The sequence below is a fragment of the Orycteropus afer genome, unplaced genomic scaffold, assembly GCF_000298275.1.
Source record: "Orycteropus afer afer isolate SDZICR_OR568_19922 unplaced genomic scaffold, OryAfe1.0 scaffold00373, whole genome shotgun sequence".
In the NCBI taxonomy this organism is placed as follows: Eukaryota; Metazoa; Chordata; class Mammalia; order Tubulidentata; family Orycteropodidae; genus Orycteropus; species Orycteropus afer.
This window is the reverse complement of record NW_006921960.1, coordinates 2,360,044-2,384,594: the sequence shown is the minus strand read 5'-3', so window position 1 is coordinate 2,384,594 and position 24,551 is coordinate 2,360,044. Positions and strand designations below refer to the sequence as shown.

Below are 24,551 nucleotides of genomic sequence, written 5' to 3'. Positions count from 1 at the left end.
TGGAGATAGACAAGTGGTAGAATGGTACTTCTGTTGTTAAACCTTTTTAGATATTCTTTGTCAGTTCATTCCCATATTCCCCTGGTAGTTGTCCTGGTCTCTGTTTAACTCCATCACATTGGAGTGGAATCTTTACTTGTAAGACTGGAGCCTACATACTAGTCATTTCTTAAAAATTGGTACTTAGCTCTAAAACTGACATAGAAGTAAGTTATTGGGGAGTATTGGATGAATGGATAGAAGAAAGCATGGATATGTATAATTATCTTTCTTCTTGGATACTTATTCCTTTTTTGCCTCATAGGGAGAGATTTTGGTGGTGTAGTGCCTCAAGCATTTGACTGCTAACTAGAAGGCTGGTGGTTCAAACCTGTCAGCCACTCCTTGGAAGGAAGGTTGGGCAATATAGTTCCTTAGTGATATTGCCTTGGAAACCCAAGAAGGGGTCGCTATGAGTTGGATCCGACTCGACAGCAGTGCATAGGGAGAGACTAAAAAAATTATCCTTTTTTCGTTCTTTGGTGGATTATGAATGCCTCTGTCACTTCCATTCACAGCTATCCAGAATTTTTCTGAAGTTCAATGTCCATACAACTTTATAACACTCTTGGATTAGTTTAATTAATCTTTCCTTATATTAATTATGGAAATATTATTATTTACAAATGGCACTGCTGTTGGCCTATAGCCACTTGCTACCCTAACATTTATCTTTCTGAAATAAATACTTCTGAGTATCAGCCTTGAAGTTATGATTGATTATGAGTTTTGATTTAGCATAGTGCCTAAGGAATTTCACTGCTAACCAGAAGGCTGGTGGTTCAAACCCACCAGCCACGCCTCAGAAGGAAGATAGGGCAATCTACTTCCGTAGTGAGATTGCCTTGGAAACCCAAGGAGGGGTCGCTATGAGTTGGGACTGAGTCGACAGCACATAACAACAACAACAACAACAATGGTGTGGGATGGTTTTTAGTACCTACCCAAGATTTTTAAAATTCAAACTGTAATGCCATTCTGTCTTAATTGTCTTTTTATGTAAGATAATTTCAAGATTAATGAAGTGTTTCATAGTACATATCTATCTCACCTATCGTTATCTTGTGTATTCTATGTAGCAGAGAAATAATGTGTTTGGAAGGCACTATTGTCCCTCATTCATTTAGAATATCATGTAGTTTATTAGGTTGTTAAATGGCTTTATAAGTATACTTAATCCTTTTACTTAGAATTTAAATTTTTAAATTCAGATATTTTTCTTTTATATGTACATATTTGTGTGTTTTGAGTCTGATGAATATAGTGAATGATACTTTTCTATGATAATTCAGTGACATCAATTGATTCTTAGGTGGGTTTTCACTTCATTTCTTTAATAGGATGAGCAGAGCTATATTTGTGGTAGGTTTGGCAGCAATGCTTCTGTGATGGATAAAACTGAGATCCTATGAAAACATAGAGAGTATTACCTGTACCAATAGGGACTCAATCCTGATGTTCTGTTTAGCCAGTTAGCCAAGACTTATCAATGACTCAGTTGTTGGTCCTTAGTAACTCATTATCATGTAGGTTTCATACTTGAGCTTCTTCTTCCTAAAATACTTTTTACCTGTTCTGCTTATTTACTTTAATATGATGAAGTACGAGAAGATTAAAAAAAAAAAGTAATTTAAAAAGTAAATAAAAACTGAGTAATATGCACTTTCTTTATATATGTTCATTTATTTTTGCCAAAAACTATATGCTCCTTCTGAAAAGGTATGATGATTGTATAATTGAAATAAAATAAAAAAGCAAGTTAAATATTTCTGAAATTTCTCAAGAATATTTTATTAAAGTTTTTTATATCAAAGAAAATACCTGTGATACTCTAAAAGATAACACATTCATGCAAACCATTTACCATACACATTGATTTCCTATGTGGTGCAAACAGTTTATACACTTGAATACTAACCAAAAGGTTGGAGGTTCAAGTCCACTCAGGGTGCCATGGAAGAAATGCCTGGCAATCTGATTCTGAAAAAAAATCAGAAAACCCTATGGAGACAGTTCTACTTTAGTATACATAGGGTGGCCGTGAGTTGGTATAAATTTGACGGCAACTGGAAAAAAAGCAAAAAATATTTTTCATTGATTTTAAAATGTTTCTTAAAATTAAATATTGTGTGATATGGAAATTGAAGTGACTAAATCTAGTTAAGACATGGTGTGAAGGTTTTTGTAAATTTTACTAATCCCTTCTCATTCACTTTCTTCACTTGATATGCCAATATATTTTTATGAAATATGGTTCTAAATAAAATTATTTTTAGTAGATGTTTAAGGATATTCCAAACCTTCCTGCAAGATGAAATAAGATATTTGAAATTTTAATTTTTGAAAAGAAATATTAAGGAAAATAAGGCAAAGCTTATTTCAAGAAGGCTCCATTATTAATCTCATCAATAAATGTTGGGCACCTGCTATGTAATTAATACTTGTTCAATCCTCTGTAGAAGTACAAGAGAAATAAACATAACAGTTATGGTATAACTGCACTGATTGCCTATTTCATATTTCAAGAAGGAGGCATCACTTAGTGATTAAAGTGAGGATTCTGGAATTAGCTTGTTTAAATTCAAATTTCACTTCTACTATCTATTAACTATGAGAATTTGGACAAGTTACTGAAATTCCCAGTGTCTCAATTTCCTCAACTGTTAAATGATAATAGTTACCCTTCATATTCCATAAGCTGATCCTAGGGAAATGTTTGGTTCAGAAAAGATTACTTTAGGGTAGGAAGTGGCTAGACCAACAACAGTGACATTTATAAATAACAATATTTGAAACTCCATAATTAATCTAAGAAAAAATTAAACAGATCCAAAACCAAACTAAACAAAGTCCATTGCCATCAAGTCAATTCTGACACATAGCAATGCCTACTGGGTTTCCAACACTGCAAATCTTTATGGCGGGAGATTGGCTCATCTTCCTCCTGCAGAGAGCAGCTGGTGGGTTTGAACCTCTGACCTGGTTAGCAGCCAAATGTATTCTGCACCATACAACCAGAGCTCCTTAACCAAATCCAAAGGTGTTATAAGTAATATAGTGGGTATTTAATAAGGATTAAATGAAATTATGAAGTGCTTCTGGTGGTTCAAACTCACCAGCCACTCCTTGGAAGGAATATGGGGCAATCTACTTCCGTAGTGATACTGCCTTGGTAACCCGAGGAGGGGTTGCTATGAGTCGGGTCTGACTCCACAGCACATAACAACAACAACAACAAAATGAAGTACTTAGGAAAGTGCTTTTTTAAAGAAAAAATAAACCATAGTTCTTAAAACTTTACATCACCAGTTCATTTATCCATTTTAATAACATTTTGAAATGTGTTCCATCTTTCTTTTAATTTTACACATGAAAAATTGAGTTAAAGTTGCCAGGTAAATACTCTGGAATCATACAACTATTAAGTTTTGGAGCTAGAATTCAATCCTGCCTTACCCTGTTATCTGTTTGTGCAGTGGTTGCCTTGCAGTGTAGCTAGGAAGATGAAATGGGCTTAAATAATCCTTTGGATAACCATCCCAAGAGAGTATGTAGTCAATAGTTACATATTTAGATTGTTGATTTTTGGAAGTATTGGCAAAAAATTTCAGTGAAAACGTAACAGATTGAATGAAGATTAAGATGGTCTTATAACTTAAACACAATTATAATATGTTGAGCAGATGTGGGGTATTTCAATTTGGAAAAAGAAAATCGTACATATATTTTTTAAATGGAATTAAACTAGTATGTCCAATATACATTACTTATAGAACTACTTAGCTATAGTATTATGGTCTGTGCCACTGAACGCTTGTCAGGTAGTAAGAAAAATGCCTTGGTGTAGTGAAGTCGTTCTCAACCAGAGGTTGTTTTTCATCCTCCAGGGGACATTTCAAAAAGATAGGAGACATTTTTGGTTGTCACAATTGTGAGATTGCTACTGTCAGCTGGTGGGTAAGGCCAGGGATAACTCCCCAAAAAAGAATAATCAAGTTGAAAATGTCAAAAGTGCTGAGTTTGAGAAGCCTGTTGTAATGAGAAGAAAGAATTATCTTTGCCTACAGTAGAGTGGAATCCATCTACATTGTTGTTAGGTACCACCGAGTTAGTTCCAACTTATAGCAACCTCATGTATAACAGAATGAAGCACTGCCCCGTCCTGTGCTATTCTCACAATCGTTGCTATACTTGACCCATTGTTGCAGCCACTGTGCCTATCCATCTCCTTGAAGATCTTCCTCTTGTTTGTTGATCCTCTACTTTACCAAGCCTGATATCCTTCTCCAGGGACTGGTCTTTCCTGATAACAGAGAGGTGAAGTTTTACTGTCCTCACTACTAAGGAGCACGTTGGCTGTACTTCTTCCAGGACAGATTTTGTTCCTTCTGGCAGTCAATAGTATAGTCAATATCATTTTCCAAAACTCCAATTCAAATTCATATTTAGCTAAATTCATATAGCTAAAATGAATAGCACATAAATTAATATATTTTACAATACTACATAAAACCTTTTAGTGAATTATTCTCCCAATCCAACCTCAAGAGATTCCAGAAACATTCCTTTAATTATAAACTTGTAAAACATTCCAAGAATAGACAATTACAAAGATATTTTTGTTTCCTTTCAAAAAGTAAACAAGGCAGGTAACAACAAAAATTTTTGTTCTTTTGTAAATCTTCATTTAGCTTTATTTGGGTTGCTTTGGCATATATCTTTCTCTGTTTTCCATTATAATCAACATTCTTTACAACAAATCACGTTTACTACATACCAGACAGTAGTTCACTTCAATAATGTTCAATTGTTAATACAAAATGTACTAAGTCAATTGCCAGTGAACACTATGAGGTATCTTCCTGACATCTCTTTGGCTGATTGTACATTCTGATAGTTTCACTTCCCTTTTCAAAAGGAAACATTCAACCTTAGAAAGCATTATTATACATTTTGAGGCTATGAAGAAAGGAAAAATGAAGATAGGAAGAGTTAAAAATTGGAGACTCTGTCAGTAAAGAAATTTCAGAATACTGTTAATAAAATTCCTTTGTAATTTCAAATTAAGGATAGGCATTTTATATTTATTTGAGTTTCCAGACAATGTTGCTGTTTTTCTAAGAGCTTCATTCTTCTCTCCCCATTACATACAAACAATCCCTGCCAATGTCTATTCACTACATCACACTGGATGCTTCATTTAATTTTTCCATCTTCTATCCCTCTAGCAATTCCCAGGAGTTGTCCTTTGGCATCTATAGTCATAGTCACGGCAACTGCAATTTTGAGCAATTTTTTGAGGCAGCAGGCACTATTACTTATAAACAAGTACACTAGCACCCTACTCTTTTTCCTGGAACCATTCTAAAGGAAGTAAGTGAGATTCTGGTTTTGTTTGTTCCTTTTGGTTTGCATTTAGTAAATAAAAATTAAAAATAACAAAAAAGAAAACTCATCGAATTGATTCAGACTCATAATGGCCCCTTAGGGTTCCCAAGTCTGTAAATCTTTAAGGAAGAAGACTGCCTCATCTTTCTCCAGCAAAGTGGCGGGTACATTAGAACTGCCGACCTTTCAGATGGCAGCTGAATGCTTTAGTAACTTTGCCACCAGAGCTCCTTATTAAAAAGAGAAGTTACATACTCCTGCACTTGAAGAAATGACTAACATTGAGTTACTTTAAAATACAAATAATTGAAGTGGGAACAAAGCACCAGGAAGGTTGAGACATCATCTAAGAGTAGAAAAAAGTTAGACGAAATAGACTGTTAGGCCTATGATACACGTCACCTCTTCCACAATTCTTCTCTGAGCTAGTCCATCATTCATTTATTGAGTTCCTGCACTCTGTCACTTGCAGTTGCTATGAGTTGAAATTGACTTGATGACACCTAAAATGAACAAGAATGTAATATGTAGGGGGTACAGTGGTGATTCAAAGGTAAAATTCTCACCTTTCTTGTGGGAGGCTCAGGTTCAATTCCCCACCAATGCATCTCATGCACAACCACCATGTTGGTGGAAGCTTGATTGTTTGTATGATGCTGAACAGATTTCAGCAAACTTCGAAAGTAAGATGAACTAGCAAGAAAGACTTAGTGATCTACTTCTAAACATCAGCCAATGAAAACCCTGTGGATCACAGTGGTTGGATCTGCAGCTGATCATGGGGAGAGCATAGGACTGGGCAGTGATTTATTTTGTTGTGCATGGGGTCACCATGGGTCAGGAGCCAACTTAACAGGAGTTAACAACAACAACAACAATATAATGTGTAAGGCCCTGTGCTAGACTCTTGGGTAAAGAAGTGTATAGGAAGGATGTGGTCACTGCTATCGTGGAGTTTACAGTTTATAGAGGCAACATTAGGTAATAGGTATAGCTGTTGTTAGTTGTAGTGGAGTTGACCTCAACTCGTGGTAATCACGTGTATAACAGAATTGCCCCATAGGGTTTTCTTGGCTGTAATCTTTACAGAAGCAATGTGCCAGACATTTGACTATGGAGCTGCTGAATGTTATTAGTATTGATTTATTTGAAAGAGTAAGGACTTTGGCTTCACAGAGACTTTGGTTAAGTGTTTGAAATGTGTACATTTCAGAGATAATTCATGGTCAAAATATCAATTTACAAAAATGGCATTCTAGTGTGCAGTGGAGGAAGGTCACTGACTAGAAGAAGAAATTGGAATCTGGGGTTAAAAACTATTGTTACCCACTTTTCACTATGATGAAACCTGACTTTATGCACAGTAAGAAGTTTTGAAGTGGAACATGATATAGCCAACAGCATATTTTGAAAAAAATCATTATAGTGGCATTATGGAATTTGGCTTTATGTGGAAAATAAGCAACTGTTAGATTATTTTAATGTTCCAAGTGAGAGGTGGCACTTAGTTAAATTGGGTCAGTGGCATTTAAGTGGAATTAAGGAGCGAGATGTGAGAAGTTTTTAAGAGGTGAAATAGGTAAAACTTGGAGGCAGATTGGAAATGAGATCTCTGAGTAGAAGAGAAAAATTCACAAGTTTCTTGTTGTAATAGGCAGAAATGAGGCTATCATTAAATAATACCAGGAATGATGAAATAAGATCAGATCAGGTAAGAGTAAGTCTTTACTCTTAGATTTATTGTTTTTGTTGCTTTATTTTGCATTTAGGGAAAGAAAGATGGAACAAAAATAAGTTTGTTTTGTACATAATGAGTTTGAGGTGTCTTTAAGGCATTCAAGAGCAGATGCTCACTAGGCTCAGAATACAGATGGGCTCAGAGACATAGATCAGAGAGATATCTTATTCTGTTCAAGCCAGAGGCAAGGGAGGGATAAAGGAAATACAGAACTGATTCAAGCTGAATGGAAAATAATTGAATTCTTTCAAGCACATTATTTAGCAATAAATTACATATGATCATGTAGTCAAGATCCTCAGATTTTTCACGTTCGTACCAGTTCCTTCTTGCAGACTTGAGGAAATAAAGTAACGCATTGTGACTGCCCTTTCAACTATTGAAGATGATCTGCTTCACACAATCTGTGGTTAATTAGAGTACAACACTGCTGTGTTCCATGTGACCTGAGGGAAGCGCACAGAGTGTGTTTGCAAGAATATGTAAACAATATGATAATTCCTTTACAAATTGGTTTTGACTACGTGAGAAATACAACTTCTAAAGGGTGCAATTTTTCTTGAAGAATTCTGACAGAGACTTTTAATATATGTTAAGAAAACCCTGCAGTTTAGTAGTGAGTTGAGGGAAAACAAGCTAGTGAAAGATACAAAGAAACATTTCAAGAGATAAGTAGGAAATCACAAAGGAGCAATACCTTGGATACAAAAGAAGGACATAATTGCATGGTATAGCGCCTAAGGCATTTGATTGCTAACCAGAAGGCTGGCGGTTCAAACCCACCAGCCATTCCTCAGAAGAAAGGTTAGGCAATCTATTTCCGTAGTGATCTTGGAAGGAGCTCTGGTAGCATAGTGCCTAAGGCACTTGACTGCTAACCAGAAGGCTGGAGGTTCAAACCCACCAGCGATTCCTTGGAAGGAAGTTTGGGCAATCCTACTTCCATAGTGATACTGCCTCGGAAACCCAAGGAGGGGTCGTTATGAGTTGGGGCTGACTCCACGGCAAATAACAACAACAACAACCACTTTGGAAACCCAGTGAGGGGTCACATGAATCAGATCCGACTCGTCAGCAGTGTGTTTGGTTTTGGTTTGGTATTACATGTATGCCAAATAAAATGAAAACTGAGGAAAAGCTCACTGGATTTGACACTCATGTCAAGGTAGGGAGAATAGATTGTTTATGGTAGTGATTGAAGAAGGCAGAGCTCTAGGCTCAAAACTTGTGGGAAGACGATGGTGTTTAAAAGCAGCAAACAGTAAATATTAAACTACATTTTTTTCTCCCCCCCCCCAACATGTTTGATGGAGAAGAGGAATAGGTATGGTCAATTAAACTTTGTTTATATTTTGGGATGAATAATGCTCAATTATATTTATAGAAAGAGAGGAAGTAACCAGGGCAAAGTAAATGTTTATAGATTCAAGTTTGGAGTGGGATGATTAAGTGAGAAATACTGACAGAAGATGGAGCGGTATGGAATGAAAAAGGAGAGTGTATGAATACTCTTTTTCCAAGACATGAGGGAAGAATTTAAGAATGAATAAATATATTTTTGATGTTGTGAGCTATAGAGAAGGGAATTTGAAAGAGTAGATCTAACCTTCCCCTTTCGTTTCACCAGTGAAATGTTGGTCTGAGTTGTGTCCTCAGATGAGCAGTACAGGGTAGGTTAGGTGACTTTAGAAAAATGGTACATGTTTGAGCAGCTATTTGAGGAATGGAAATTAAAGAATAGGGATTCATATATTAATGGTCAAGTTAAGAACTAAATAAGAATTGGAATATGCTGAAATAATTTATAGCAAAATATTCTTCTCAAGAACTAAAAGAAAAGGCAATTTAAATGAAATTCAAAAATTGTCTGAAGGATTTAAAAGCTGCTGAGGCACTAGAAGAGATCCTGCTGTAGTACAATTGGTTTGTGATTGGCTGCTAAACTAAAGGCTGATTTTTCAGACATACCCAGTGGCTCCTCGAGAAAAGGTCTGATGAACTGCTTCTGTAAAGATTATAGCCAAGAAAACCATATGGAACAATTGTACTCTGTAACAGATAGGGTTGCCATGAGTTGGAATCCACCTGATGCAAGGGATTAGGATTTTGATTTGAAGAAACCAGGATTTAAGGGATTGAGATCCTAATGAGACATCAGAGAAGTCATTGAAGTAGGCCCAATATCCTGAAAGTTTCTTTCCCCTTAATCTATTGGCTTCATCTAGATAGGTTTGGTTGTTGTTGGTGAATGTGTGTAGGGAGGATAGTGGAACTATGAGATGTAGCCAAGAAGCAAACAGGCAGAGAATCAATCAAGTAGAGTTTCAGCCATCTCAAAAGACTTGGGAATATAACAATCAAATTTCAAGACCAAATCAATAGAATTTGACAAGCTGAGATCTCAGATAGAAGGGAAGCATAGAGAAAGAAAGAAGTGAGTCTGATAATCAGTGACTTCACCAAGAGGCACTAGCCATTTTTTTTTTTTTTTTTTTTAGCAGCAGTGCTAACCATTTACTGGGTACCTTTTACACAATTCAGGCACTTTTCATTTTTTTAAAACAACTTTCACTCATTATAACAAAGTAAAAACTGACATTTTAAAAGCAAGATTATGTATGCTATTTTACTATTTAAAGACATATAGCATATGAGAAGCCCTAGTGGCACAGTGATTAAGTACTTGGCTATTACCTGAAGGGTTTTTGGTTTGAATCCACCAGCTGTTCCATGGGAGAAAGATGTGGTGATCTGCTTGTGTAGAGATCACAGCCTAGAAGACCCTTTGGAGCAGTTTTAACTCTATAGGTTGACTATGAGTCATAATCAACTGGACAGCAATAGTTTTTATTTTTATTTTTTAATGTATTATATAAGGTTCCTGGGTGGTGCAAACGGTTTGTACTTGACTACTAACCTAATGGTTGGTGGTTGACCCCACACAGTTGTACAGCAGAAGAAAAGCCTGGCACTCTGCTTCCATTGTGATTGCAGCAAGAAAACCTCACAGAGAAGTTCCACTCTGTAACACATGGGGTCTCCATGAGTCAGAATCGATCCAATGGCAATGGATTTGGTTTGGGTTTTATGTAGCATATAGTCCTTTCAGGTTGATAGATTGAAAAATCAAAACTCTGGAAGAAAATGTAACAAAATTATGAAGAATAGAAAGATATATTTTATTTTGGTACCTTTAAATTTCACGAGGAAAGAAAACTGAGTTTTCTTATTTTATTAGTTTTTCTACTAGTTTCTACTAGTTTTTCTACTGTTTAAGGAGATCTGGTGGTGTAGTGGTTAAGACATTTGGCTGCTAGTCAAAAGGTCAGTGGTTTGAACCCATCAGGTGCTCTGCAGAAAAGATGAGGCAGTTTGCTTCTGTGTAAGATTTATAGCATCAGAAACCCAATGGGGTTGCTATGAGTCAGAATCAACTTGATGACAGTCAGTATGGTTTTTGTGTTTAATATTTAAGTACCCTAGCACATAATAGTCACTCAGTAAGTATTTATTAGGAGCTCTGGTAGCATAGTACCTAAGGCACTTGACTGCTAACCAGATGGCTGGAGGTTCAAACCCCCAGCCACTCCTCAGAAAGAAGGTTGGACAATCTACTTCTGTAGCGATACTGCCTCGGAAGCTCAAGGAGGGGTCACTATAAATTGGGTCTGACTTGACAGCACATAACAACAACAACAAGTATTTATTGAATGAATGAATAAAAAAATGAATATCTAAAACCATCAGGTGCAAGAACTGACCAAAGATTCAAATGCAAATTCAAGCAAAAGTAAGTCTAAATATGTGCTTATATACAAAAATGGTTGATCACATGAGAAAAAAATCTATCTACCCACTGCCATTGAGTCAATTCTGACTCATAGAGATCGTCATTGGGTTTTCAAACTGGTAAAATCTTTGTGGAAGATTGCCCCATTTTCCTTCTATGGAGCACCTAGCCAACCTTCTGATTAGCAATCAAATGTTTTAGGCACTACACCACCAGAGCTCCTTAAAATCGAAATAGTTTTCTCTGTATCTTTTTTTTATCTGGAATAAGATATAGAAGCAACTCCACACCTCCAGAGAAATGAATTGTCCTTAAATATGTCTGTCTAACCAGAAATTCCTAAAAATTGTATGAGCCCAATTTGCCAGTTTTCCCACTTAGTTTGTTAACCAAAATGTTTCACGGTAAACTTGGTTAGATTTTAATCAAATGCTTGAATGAAGTGACTTTATGTGAAGAATAAGTCAGAATACTCACGCTAGTTTTAGTATTTATAGAATCAGGACCAGTTATATAAGTTGCAGAACATAAGGGAGAGTTCTTTGTTAAAAGATTAAGAATTTCAAATAGTGATAGAAGAACATTAACCAAACAGAGCTCCTTCTAAACACTAGCCAAATTCTTAATCTGTGCAGGACAACAGGTTAAGAAATAACCATAAAAGAACTGAAAATCAGAGCAGATGTTTTGGCACTTTCAGATGCTAAGAGGGAAAAAAGAGAGAGAAAGATTGATTAGGACTGCAAAAATAAAATAATAAATAAATAAAATAAAAAGAGAGAGAGAGAGGGAGAGAGAGAGAAGGGGGCCTGCTAAGCATCCTAGCTTCTCATTTGGAAATCCTTACATTAAGACTAAACCAGATGTAGACAACGTTACAAAGACTTAAGCCAATTAAGTTCATAATTGTGTTGAGCTGATCTGCTCTATTTTCTCTGTGTGCCAGAGAATGAGACCTCTCTGAAGAAAGATGTAAATTCTCCACCATTTTTCAAATAAAAATCTGTCATTCAGTTAAAAATTGCCAGATATACCAAAAAAATAAGACAAAGACAAAAAATTCAATCCACAAGAATAGGATATGGACTTCATGATAATTATGATAAATATGATCAATAAAATAGATGGAGAATTTTGCCAGGTAACCAAAAAATATATATAAAAGAATCAAGTGGAAAACCTAAAATAGAACAAGGCAATAACAAATTAAAAACTCAATAGATTGGTTTACAGTAGATTAGACACCATTGAAGAATTAGTGAACTAAAAAAATTAGTCAGTAGAAAATATCCAGATTAAAATACAGAGAGCACAAAGGAAAATAAACTATAGAACAAAAGCATAAGGAATAAGTAAAACTCAATAAAAAGGATTAATATATATGTAATTGAGGAGAAGAGACACAAGGGTACAGAAATAATATTTGATGACACAATGGCTGAGAACTTTCTGTCACTGATAAAACATATCAATACTTATCTATCTACCTTTATATAGGAGCTCTGGTAGTGTAGTACCTAAGGTACTTGACTACTAACCAGAAGGCTGGCTGTTCAAACCCACCAGCCACTCCTCAAAAGGAAGATGGGGCTATCTACTTCTGTAGTGATACTGCGTCGGAAACCCAAGGAGGGGTCGCTATGAGTCGGGTTCGACTTGAGAGCACATAACAACAACAACAACAACTGGTAGCGTAGTGCCTAAGGCATTTGACTGCTAACCAGAAGGCTGGGGGTTCAAACCCACCAGACACTCCTGGGAAGGAAGATTGGGCAATGTACTTCTGTAGTGATGTTGTTGTTGTTGTTGTTGTTATTTGCCATTGAGTCGGCCCCGACTCCTGGAGACCCCTCCTTGGGTTTCCAAGGCAGTATCACTACCAGAGCTCCTTCTGCAGTGATACTGCCTGGGAAATATCTGTGCATGAACTCAAGAATAAATACAAAGAGTATCAATTTTAAACATTGTAGTAAAGCTGCTGAGAATTAAAAACAAAAAAAAATTCTTTTTTTAAATCATCCAGAGGATAAAAAATATTTTAAAAAATCACTTATTGCTGTCAGTGAATTTCACAAAAGAATAGATATGAGTTAGAAAACAATGTGGTGACATTGATGAAGTGCTGACAAACAAAAACAAAAGCCTGCCAGGAAAATTCTGAAGAAATTGAACAAAATTGGAGGAGTTATACCGCCTGATATCAGGATTTACTATAAAACTACAGTAATTAAGACTATGTATTGGTGTAATTTAGATTATTAGGCTAACAGAATATAATAAAAAGTTCATAAACTGACTTAAAACCACTTGATTAATGACAAAGTTAATATCATAATTCACAGGTAAAAGGCAAGTATTTTCAATAAATGAATCTGGATATGGAAAAAAAACAAAACAACAACAAACCTTGACATTATATCATACATGGAAAATAATTCTAATTGGATTATTGATCTAAAGATCTAACAGGATGCTAGATTAATAGCCCAAACTAGGTGAGAGGAGCAAGAGAGGAAAGGCAGAGAGAGATTTTTGAAGAATTCAGTAGAGACTATTTTGTGACCTTGAAGGAGCTAAAATTCTCCTAAACAAAATATGTAAAGTATGGTTAATAAAGAAACAGATTGATGAACTGAACTATATTAATGTTAATCATTTCTTAAAAGGCACCATTAAAGTAGTGAAAAGATAAATCTCAGACTGGGAAAATATATTTTCAATATACGTGACTGTCCAAAACTTGTATCTAGAACATGCAACCCCAAACCAAACTCACTGCCATTGAGTTGATTCTGATTTATAGACACCCTCATTGGGTTTCCGAGGCTGTAAATCTTTGTGGAAGTAGATTGCCTCATCTTCCTCCTGCAGAGCAGCTGGTAGGTTTGAACCACTGACCTTCTGGTTAGCAGTCAAATGTACCCACTATGCCATGAGAGCTCCTTAGAACATGCAGAGCAGTCTGTAAATCAATAAAAAAGACAGACAACCCAAGATGAAAGAAAAATGGATAGAAGACTTTTGTACCCACATGACTAAAGAGAATATCCAAATGGCCAGTAAACACATGGCAGTAGCTAACCTCTTATAGTTGTCAGGAAAATGTGAATTAAATCCACAGTGAAATATCATTACATATCCACCAGCTATTTAAAATTAGAATGACAATATCCAGTGTTAGGGACAATGTACCACAATGGTACCTATCATATTATCGTACATGAAGATGTACGATAATATGATAATTCCATGTCCAAAAAACTTTATTAGTAGGAGGTTCAGAACAGAAGCATTTGTACATGTGTGCCAAAAGCCAAGTACAAGCATGTTCACAGCACCAATTGTAATAGCCAAAATCTAAACAATCCAAAAGTTCTTAACCATTTTATGGACTATTCATCCAATTGAATATTTTGCATCAGTGAGAATGAATGAATTATTCCACACATGCAAACATGGAAGAAAGTCCCTAAAAATGTGAAGCAAAAGAAGCCAGACCCAGGAATATATACTGTATGATTTATTCTATTTATATAAAGATATAAAACAGATAGAAATATTCCATGACTGTAGAAGTCAGGGTGGTGGTCTCCTTTGCAGAGGATGTTAATAATGTGCTGGTAATATTCTGTATTTTGATCTGCGTGGTATTGACACAGGTGAGCTGTTCACAAAAAATTCAACTAGCTCCACAATTTTGTGTAGTTATCTTGTCCTTCAACAAAAAATTTACATTATATTTTTAACAAAAAAGACTTGAACTGCTGTTGAAGTTCATACACTTATAGTTGGAGTATCAATCATGTTCCTAGGATTTATTCCAGCAACTCAGCCAGCATAGTAGTAATGTAGTGAAAACGTTGGCAATTATAAAACCTGCTGTGAGTTCTCCATGTTTAATTACAATTGTCGTTAAGTCATAAATATTTCAAAATAATAACCACAATGGAGAATAGTATTCAGACACATTTCTTTAAATAAAGTATGATTTAACTTTTGGTCTTACTGTCGCATTCTTACTTTGGTGATAAGTGAAGCAGAATGCCTGAGTATCAAACTGATGGTCAACTAATATACTCACATTTACTTTATTTTTAATTTGTTTTCATGTGGCCACTTGAGAAGGTACAGAATAGCTGAAAAGAAACTAGAGTAACTAGACTGTGCTTAAAATAGTCTGCGGGCAGAATACCTCCATAACAAAAGGCCAGCATATCTATTGCCTTCTCAATGCCAAAATATTTACTTTTCTGAGGGTGTTATTAATACCATTGTTCTTAAGTTAGTTCCAATAATATACTTGAATCCTCTTTTTCAAGCTTGCATGCTTAAGAATCACTTAGTTAAGTTGTTAAAAATGTAGATTCCTAAATCCTCCCTAAAGAATCTGTTTGGTCTGCATTTTTAACAGGCATGATAGATAAATCTGATGAAGGTGTCATAGTGGACTACATTTGAGGGACACTGCTTTAAATTCATCAGAGTCTGTGAGCAGTTGAAACAGTTAAGCACTCAGCTACCACCCAAGAGTTTGGCAGTTCAAATCCATCTGGAAGCTTCTTGAAAGATAGGTCTGGGGATATGCTTTCAAAAGATCAAAAACAAACCCAAATCCTTTGCCATCAGGTTGATTCTGATTCACAATGAGCCTAGAGTTGTTGCTGTGTTATGCGCTGTCGAGTTGGACCCAACTCACAGCAACCCCTCTTTGGGTTTCCGAGGCAGTATCACTATAGAAGTTGATTGCCCAACCTTCCTTCCGAGGAGTGGCTGTTGGGTTTGAACAGCCAGCCTTCTGGTTAGCAGTCAAGTGCTTTAGGCACTACACTACCAGATCTCCTAGTGAGCCAATAGGAAGAGTAGAACTCCTCCATAGAGTTCCAAAACTGTAACCTTTAAGGATGGAAAACCCTGTGGAGCCATAGTTCTACTTTGAAACACATGGGGTTGCATGCACTTTTACTTCAATTGACTTGATGGTGACTGGGTTGGCATGGAAATAAATTCACAGTGATAGTACTATACTTACTAAGAATGGTGATATTTTGGATTCAGATTAGTGTAGATTTTGTCTTTTAAGATTTTTTGCCATTTATTACAATAATTTTCACAGGTTATGGTTCATCTTCATTTCAAGCAAAGGGTTTAAGTTGCCACTGAGCAAAGTGGATAGGAGAAAGTAAGTGGAAAATATTTGAACTAAAACTAAGCATTTAGAAGCTGCCTTAAACTTTTATCATGAATCACGTATTACTCTGACAAAGCCAAAATGACAGATAGACCTATTATTACTTAAGGTAGGCACTCCTTAAACTGCTAAAGTTTATGAGTGAATTTTGTAAGCTTGGAATTCTGGAGCTATTTCTGGTGCATGTAGTTTCACGTCATCTTCATGGGAGCAAAAAGATCTGTATCCCACATCCCCAGCATTTTTGCTTGTCAAGATTTAGATAAAAGGATGAGATGTTCAAGAGTTTCTGCCCACACATTACATCTTTGCTTCACCACCTGTTTAGCTGGAAATAATCAAGGTGAACCTGAGTCAGTGACTCAACAGCCAACTTCCCTATAGGCATGACTTCACAAAGCACAGGAGAAATAAAACGAAACATTTATTTTCCTACATTTGACTTTCTTTTTCCTTAATGGATTTCTAGGAACTTCTTTAAAGCGTTGGACTAAATGTTTGCTGTCAAAATAAACTGATGTTTTTGCTTTTCAAAGCTTTCAGTTCTGTCTGCTACCATGCCAATGAAAGTTATAGTTGTTTTGGGGAAGTAAAGAGAGCCGAGACATGTGGATATTGTAATCTAGTTATAAATAAGTCTTTTAAGACTTTTTATACTCTAGAGTCTACCACTGCTACAGATGTTTCTTCACTTTCAATGATAGCAATGGTGCAGACTTCTGCAAAGTTTGCTGCTATCAGGGGTCTCCCATTGTCCAGTACTCTTTAACATCTTAACTTTGAGGTCTTGTTAAAGACACAAGGGGATAAATTAGAGAAATTACCAGTCTTGACAATCATTTCAGAATACTGACTTATTTAAAATAGCAATAAATAATGAAAATCCAAAGTGGCAGCTAATGAGCTTCATTCCTACAAAGAAATCTATTAGTATTTCATGGTGTTGGCCAATTATATGGTATTTTCTTCATCATTTTGTCAGCAATGGAATTGCTTAAAGCATATGACCGATTGGAGTCTAGAAAGGCTGACAAAATGGTGGTATCTCTGATCAAGTCATGCTACTTCAACTTGCAGCTTTCTTTTCCTATCTGTTTCCTCCCAAGAAACTTTGCTTTCTACTCTTTCTTGTTTGATTTAAGATGATTGCTCTTCCTCAAAGACTCAAATGAAGATCAGCCTCAAAAGGCAATTTCCCCACCTACGCTTTGACCTTATTCATGTGTGATAATCTGGGTGACTGAGTTGCTTAGTCACTGGCATAGCGTACCTGCTAGTCTCCCATTTACCCTTGCCTCTAAAATTAGTCTGTTAACATTGAGTCACTTCCATAATTCAGATCTGCAGTTAAGAGTTTGGCTCCCTATCAAAGCTGAACTACCTCTTGATGGGCTGTTCCTGGCATATAACACACACTCACATATTTGCTAAATGAAAGAATGATGTTTACCATCTGCAAGACTCCCCTTCCCACACATTTTTTGTGTTCTAGGTTTGCTTTAAAAAATATATATATTTCTGAGACACAGATCTCAGACAGCAAACATAAACATGGGAATTGGCCAACATGAGAAAGAACTGGTCTCGGAATTATGAAGGACAACATTTTGTTTTCACATTTAATTTGAAATGTCAGTTGACCATTCTTCTTAAAATCAAATTTTGCTTTCCTTCACAAGAGGAAAATATATTTTTATTTATAGTGTTCTGCCATCTGCTATTTTCAATGTGCAGTTTCTCTCTGATTTGCAACCCTGAGTACTGATGTCATGGCACAGACATGATTAAGGTAAAGGAATAATCACCTGCTGGTTGAGGATATGGAAAGAGTCACCTCAGAGCACATCCATCTCTTCTTTGGTCCATATCCATTTGTCTCTTTATCATCATTCCCTCCTCACTCTTTTCATTTTCCAGTTTGTCTTCCATGGCCCTATTGAAAGATAGAAACAATGAATTAGATGTTCAATATCAATTTTTTTCCTTTTCTTCACAATAGAAATATCAAAAGTGTAACCAAATGACCTTCATCACTATCATCAGCTAGAATTTTTGCTTAAAGTTGAAGATCCCTAATCTTTAGCATAGATCTACTGATTATGTGACCAGCAAGTTGGGGTAAGAGGTCTGCATTTTTAACAAAAGCCCTGAGCATTTCTGTTTCATCCTGACTTCTAAGACTTATTTTCATTGTCATTGACCTATGATCCATAAGTTCCAAGCCAGAAAATTAGAATCCTAAATGTTGATACCTCATTAATAGATCTTCTTGCTTTACAGTAAAAAGCAAACTTAAAAATCTGATGACCACATAGAAGAACTATGACCAGTGTGTCAAAGGACATTGATTACATTTAAACATTAAACTAAGGACATTGATTACATTTTTGGATGACTATAATTGTTGTTGAAGAGCTCTGGTAGTGCAGTGCCTAAGGCACTTAAATGCTAACCAGAAGGTAGGTAGTTCAAATCCACCAGCTGCTCCTTGGGAAGAAGATGAGAAAATCTACCTCTGTAAAGATTTACAGCTTTGGAAACCAAATGGGGGTCACAATGAGTTGGAATTGACTAGGTGGCAATGGGGTTTTGGTTTGTTATAGCTGTTGTTGAAGAACAGGTTGTAAGTCTAAAACCAGTTTTCTTTGAAAAACAGTCATTCCAGAAACTATTTATTTTTCATCTTCCTTTGCTTTCATTTTTTAAAAAAACTTTTTGTCTGTTTTGACCTCTGCACTACTTTCTCTCTTTGCATCCCTCCCTCCCTCCCACTATCTCTGTCTCTTCTCTTCTTTTCCAAAACTCTCAGTTCAGCCCCTCCCTTCATAGCAATACATACCTTGTTATCTCTTCTCTATTACTTAGAAGCATGATGCCATTAAGGGTATGATTGTTGCAGTCAGACAACTTGGGTTCTAGATTTTACTCTGATACTTAGTAGCTGTGTGATCTTGTACAGGTTGTTTAACATCTCTGAGTTTCTGTTGCCTCAAACACTAAAATACTTAGTTGCCTTATAGTACTGTTACGAGACTTAAATGAGACTAGTGCCTAAGGCACTTGACTGCTAACCAGAAGGCTGGTGGTTCAAACCCACCAACCACTCCTCGGAAGGAAGACTGGGCAATCTACTTCCGTAGTGATACTGCCTCGGAAACCCAAGGAAGGGTCACTATGAGTCTGATCCTAATCAAGGGCAGTGAATTTTTTTTTTTTTTTTTTTTTTTTAATGTGTAGAAAGTGCTTAACACAGATTCTGGCAATCAGTTGATGTTGTTCTTAATTATAATAGACATGTGGGAAAGGATGAATTAAAGAGAAAATTCAAGCCTTTATGTTAGGAGACCTTAAGTATGATGATAAGTGCATTCTGTTGCTAGGTTCTGAAAAATATAAAGATGAGTGAGAATTGGTCTCTGATCTCAAGTTGTTCATAGTCATCCAGGATATTGGCAGACAGATGCATAAGTTCTTCCATGTAATATAGTGTTTTCAATGCTGTAATAAAATAAAGGATTTAAGGGAACTGCAAAAGAGGGAATGATCAATTTTTTCTACTGCTCAGTCAATCACTTTGTTGTTAAATGTATAAATAGTGGGTTGTTGTTGTTATGTGCTGTCGAGTAGGCCCTGACTCATAGCTACCCCTCCTTGGGGTTCCAAGGCAGTATCACTATGGAAGTAGATTGCCCAACCTTCCTTCTGAGGAGTAGCTGGTGGGTTTGAACCGCCAGCCTTCTGGTTAGCAGTCAAGTGCCTTAGGCACTATGTTACCAGAGCTCCTCTAAATAGTGGGAGGATATTTAAATATTTCCTCTATTTGCTATTACACATATAAGGTGACCTAACTCAAGCACAACTTTATGTGAAATAGAAAAAGCTGCTACTTTCTTAATATACTTCACTTCCATCTGATTAAATACTCTTATAGTAAAGACCAAAATATGCACTTACTATGTAACAAATTAAGGATAACATTGAAAAGAATGGGAATTCTAGAACACTTTATTTTGTTCATAAAGAACCTGTACATTGGCCAGGAGAATGTTATTTGAACAGAAAAAAAGGATATTGCATGGTTTAAAATCAGGAAGTGAGTGTATCAGAGTTGTATCTTTTCATCATATTTGTTCAATCTCTATGCTGAGCAAATAATCCGAGAAGCAGGCTGTATGAAGAGGAATGTGACATCAGGATTGGAGGAAGACTTATTAACAAATTGTGATATGCAGACAACACAAACTTGCTTGCTGAAAGTGAAGATGACTTGAAGCACTTACTGATGAAGATTAAAAACTACAGTCTGTAGTATGGATTACACCTCAACATAAAGAAAACAAAAATCCTCACAACTGGACCAATAAGCAGCATCACGATACATGGAGAAAAGACTGACGTTGTCAAGGATTTCATATTACTTGGTTAGATAATCAACACCAACGTAAGCAGCAGTCAAGACATCAGATGATATCTTGTGCTAGGAAAACCTGCTTCAAAACACCTTTTAAAGATGCCTCTTTGAAGACGAAGGGGCAACCTGCCTAAGCCATGGTGTTTTCAATCGCCTCATATGCATGCAAAAGCAGGACAATGAATGAGGAAGACTGAAGAAGGGTTGATGCTTTTGAGTTGTGGTATTGGTGAAAAATAATAAAAGTACAACAGACTGCTAAAAGAACTAACAAATCTGTTCTGGAGGAAGTGAAGGCAGAATGCTACTTAGAAGAGAGAATGGCCAGACTTCATCTCACCTACTTTGGTCATGTTGTCAGATGGGACCATTCCCTGAAGAAGGAGATCATGCTTAGTAAAGTGGAGGGTCAGAGAAAAAGGGTAAGGCCTTCTACGAGATGGATTGACACCATGGCTGCAACTATGGGCTCAGCTATATAGCATGGATTGTTTGGCTGGGTGCAGAACCAGGCAGGGTCTGGTTCTGCTGTCCATAAGGTCGCTATGAGTCAGAGCTGACTCAACGACACCTAACAACAACTAATGTAAATGCCATCCCTTAGAGTTGGTCAGTGTACAGCCTGTGCAACCATAAAAGAAAACCCTGTAATGATTATGTCATAATGACTTCACTGCTATATTTGGTAAATAAAATAACAAGGATAATTTTTCTAATCTAGACAAGCATCATGATATTGAACCCAAGATGTCACTATCACCATCCTAGGGTGAAGGGCATGCTATAGCTATCTGGATAAGTTGTTTTGATTGTCTGGAAGCTGTATTGAAGTGTTTAATGCAGTAAATATTCCCTTTAGGTGGATAGAATAGTTATGAGTAAATAATGTAATAAATGATTCCCTCTCACAGAACTGCTATAAAGGACAGAGGCATGGGTAGAGCATATATCATCTACAGTGCTCTTGTATTATATGTAATACTGTCTACTAGACATGTTAAGTACATTACTGCACATTCTTTTAAAATAAACTGATGAAATTTAATTGAAAAAAAATGTGCTATGAATCCCAGCATGCTTCATTCTCACATATTTCTACTTTCTATAGTTGACACTCCGGACCCTTATGTGGAACTTTTCATCTCTACCACCCCTGACAGCAGAAAAAGAACAAGACACTTCAATAATGACATAAACCCCGTGTGGAATGAAACCTTTGAATTTATTTTGGATCCTAATCAGGAAAATATTTTGGAAGTAAGTGAATCATTTGGGGACTATTTTATTCTTGAAATTCATGTTGAGAGAGATGCTTGAATTTACTTTGCTTGTTCCTTTACAGCTAGCACTCTTCTGCCCAAGTTAGGTATAGTTGGAGTCTGGTTGGGCAGTATGTCAGCTCATCTTCTAGATGATGAACATTAAGTAAAATATGTATCAAATGGGGAATTCAGGCTTAATGTATGGCTGGCAAGATTCATCTGTCCTCTCTATGTGCTTTGGAGAAAATTTATTTTCTGTTATAAAAAGGAGAATTCACATAAAACAAAATAAAATTATTGTCATTACCTTTTAGACAAGTTAAAATAGATTTTTTCTAAAACTGATGTATCATTTTTCTACATTAACTTTTTTCTTCATATTCCAAATAACATTTCCCCTTGAAGGGGCTAAAGTTACATTTTTTAAAACATGATAATCAATAGCTCAATCAGGAAATTTAAAATTTAAAATGAAAATTAGTATATTAGTTACTAACACAATATTGAGAAAGAGAAGACAGATGTAGTTGTCTGTTGAATACTAAGGGTCTAAACTGACAGTTCAATATTATTTGAGATTTTTGTTTTTTAAATTGGACAGAAACTTTAGACATAATTTCCAGAGATTAATGGGAAATTTTATACTTGTGCTCTGTCTGCCCTTTACTATCTATAGATTACATTAATGGATGCCAATTATGTCATGGATGAAACTCTAGGGACAGCAACATTTCCTATATCTTCTATGAAAGTGGGAGAGAAGAAGGAGGTTCCCTTTATTTTCAACCAAGTAAGTAACACAATGAATTATTTTTCACACTTAACATCAGGTAAAAATCTGTGTATTCTCGAAAGTTGGGTTTAACTCTTAGAAAATACTTATTGTTGTGGTTGAAGGTGGTGGTGTTTGTGTTTGTTCTTAAAGAGAATGCTTTGTGTTTTAAACAGAAAAATTTGTCTTCTCTTTCACTTCTTGTTCCCATCTTCTTTTTAATTCTGAGATCTATAAACTGTGGTTGAGGTATTACACACAACAGAGACATCAGCTCTTTTGTTGCTGCAAGTTTGCAAGTTATAACATTGCAATTAAGCAGTGACTTTGGACCTCACTGGCAGACCTACTGCAGAACACTCCAGTGGATAAAGGGAGATGCAAAATCTAAGAGAATAGTAGAGAAAGAGAGAGCTCAGTGAAAACTGCTGAGAAGTCCAAAGTGTCTCCAAAATTATGTTTATTAATACATTAAGCATCTGTGGAGGGATATTTTTGTTTTAAATAACCCTGAAATTATTAGAGCTTAAGCAGTGAAGGGATGGCAGGAATGGTGTTAAGGTTATTGTCATCTTTGTAATTCTGGTCTTCACTTCCCAACTTTGTTACAAGTATGAAGTTTTGATAGCATATTTTGCAATAAGAAAACCCTAGAGAAATTACTTATACAGAACAAATTCATTGGATTTTGTATTGTATAAGAAATTAATTTAGTAGTTCACAATGAGAAATGTGAACAACTAGTGACCCACTATCTAGAAAGCTGGTTAATGTATCTATTTCTTCCTGGTGAGAAAAGCTCTATGTTTTTGCACATCTTTGGAATAACTGTTCGAATTCTTACACTCAAAACCTTACCTTTTCCTAACTCTCACCTGCATGTAGCTTTTCCTAACCTTTGCCATCACAGATGACCTTTTCTCCTTTGTACTCTCATGATATTTATCTTGATATTCTCTGGCATTGAATCATTTACACTGTTCAATTTTTCTTCCCTTTCCTGTAAACTAAAATCTCATAGATCAGAAAACCTAAAATACTGAGTGTACAAGTCTAGCTACAGAGTTCATACATAGCTTATATTTACTGAATAGATGTGGACCTGTTTTAGAATGCAACTGAAGGTCAAAGCACCTCTTGCAATCAGAGCGAACCAGGTGCCATTAGGAGACTTCAATACATGTGCCCCTACTGGTCTCTTCTGTGGCTCCAGGAAATACGTTTTGCATTCAGTGCCAAGAAGCACACTGCCCACATTTCTGTTGACTCATTTTTAAGCTATTTCATTCATTCCTTCTATAAATATTTATGATAGATTATCATCATGTATCAACAGTTATGCTTTGTGCAAATATCATAAGAATGGGGTACAGGAAACTCTTCTCTCAATTTCATCTCAGAAAGTCAAGTAGGAGTTTAGATGAGAAGTGGAATTAGGGAGATACATGTACAATATATATATGTACCAACAACAACATATATGTGATAAAATGGCCACACCATGAGATAAGTATCAATAAGGGACATATAGAGTGGAGTGGGAACACATAATAAAGAGATATTGTCTTGTGGGAGGTGGGTAAGGATGGCCCCGTATCAGAACTGGTTGAAAAGTGAAGATAGTGGTTAACACCTTCACATTTGAAGCCAGGCTGTTTGTGTTTAACTCCTGCCTCTGCCCCTGACCATTTATTTCATTCTGGGAAAATCACTTAATTCCAATTCCTTTGTATCTCAATTTACTGATTTGTAAAATGGAGATAATAGTTCATAGGGGAGTCATCATAATAAATAGGTTAATTTTATTTATATATACATATATGTAGAAAATGTATATATTTATATATAGTATATTGTCTGTGGGAACTCTGGTGGTATAGTGTCTAAGGCATTTGACTGCTAACCAGAAGGCTGGCGGTTCAAACCCACCAGCCACTCCTCAGAAGGAAGGTTGGGCAATCTA

The 24,551-nt window shown here is 36.0% G+C and overlaps 1 protein-coding gene across 1 annotated transcript in view; it reads left to right on the top strand.

Annotated features, from left to right (window-relative positions):
- PLA2G4A (phospholipase A2 group IVA) overlaps positions 1-24,551 on the top strand; it is a 185,651-nt gene that overhangs the window by 28,775 nt on the left and 132,325 nt on the right. Inside the window, exons 4-5 of the mRNA XM_042782573.1 lie at positions 21,663-21,811; positions 22,493-22,606. Coding sequence (XP_042638507.1) covers positions 21,663-21,811; positions 22,493-22,606 — 263 coding nt within the window. The remainder of the gene's footprint in view (positions 1-21,662; positions 21,812-22,492; positions 22,607-24,551) is intronic.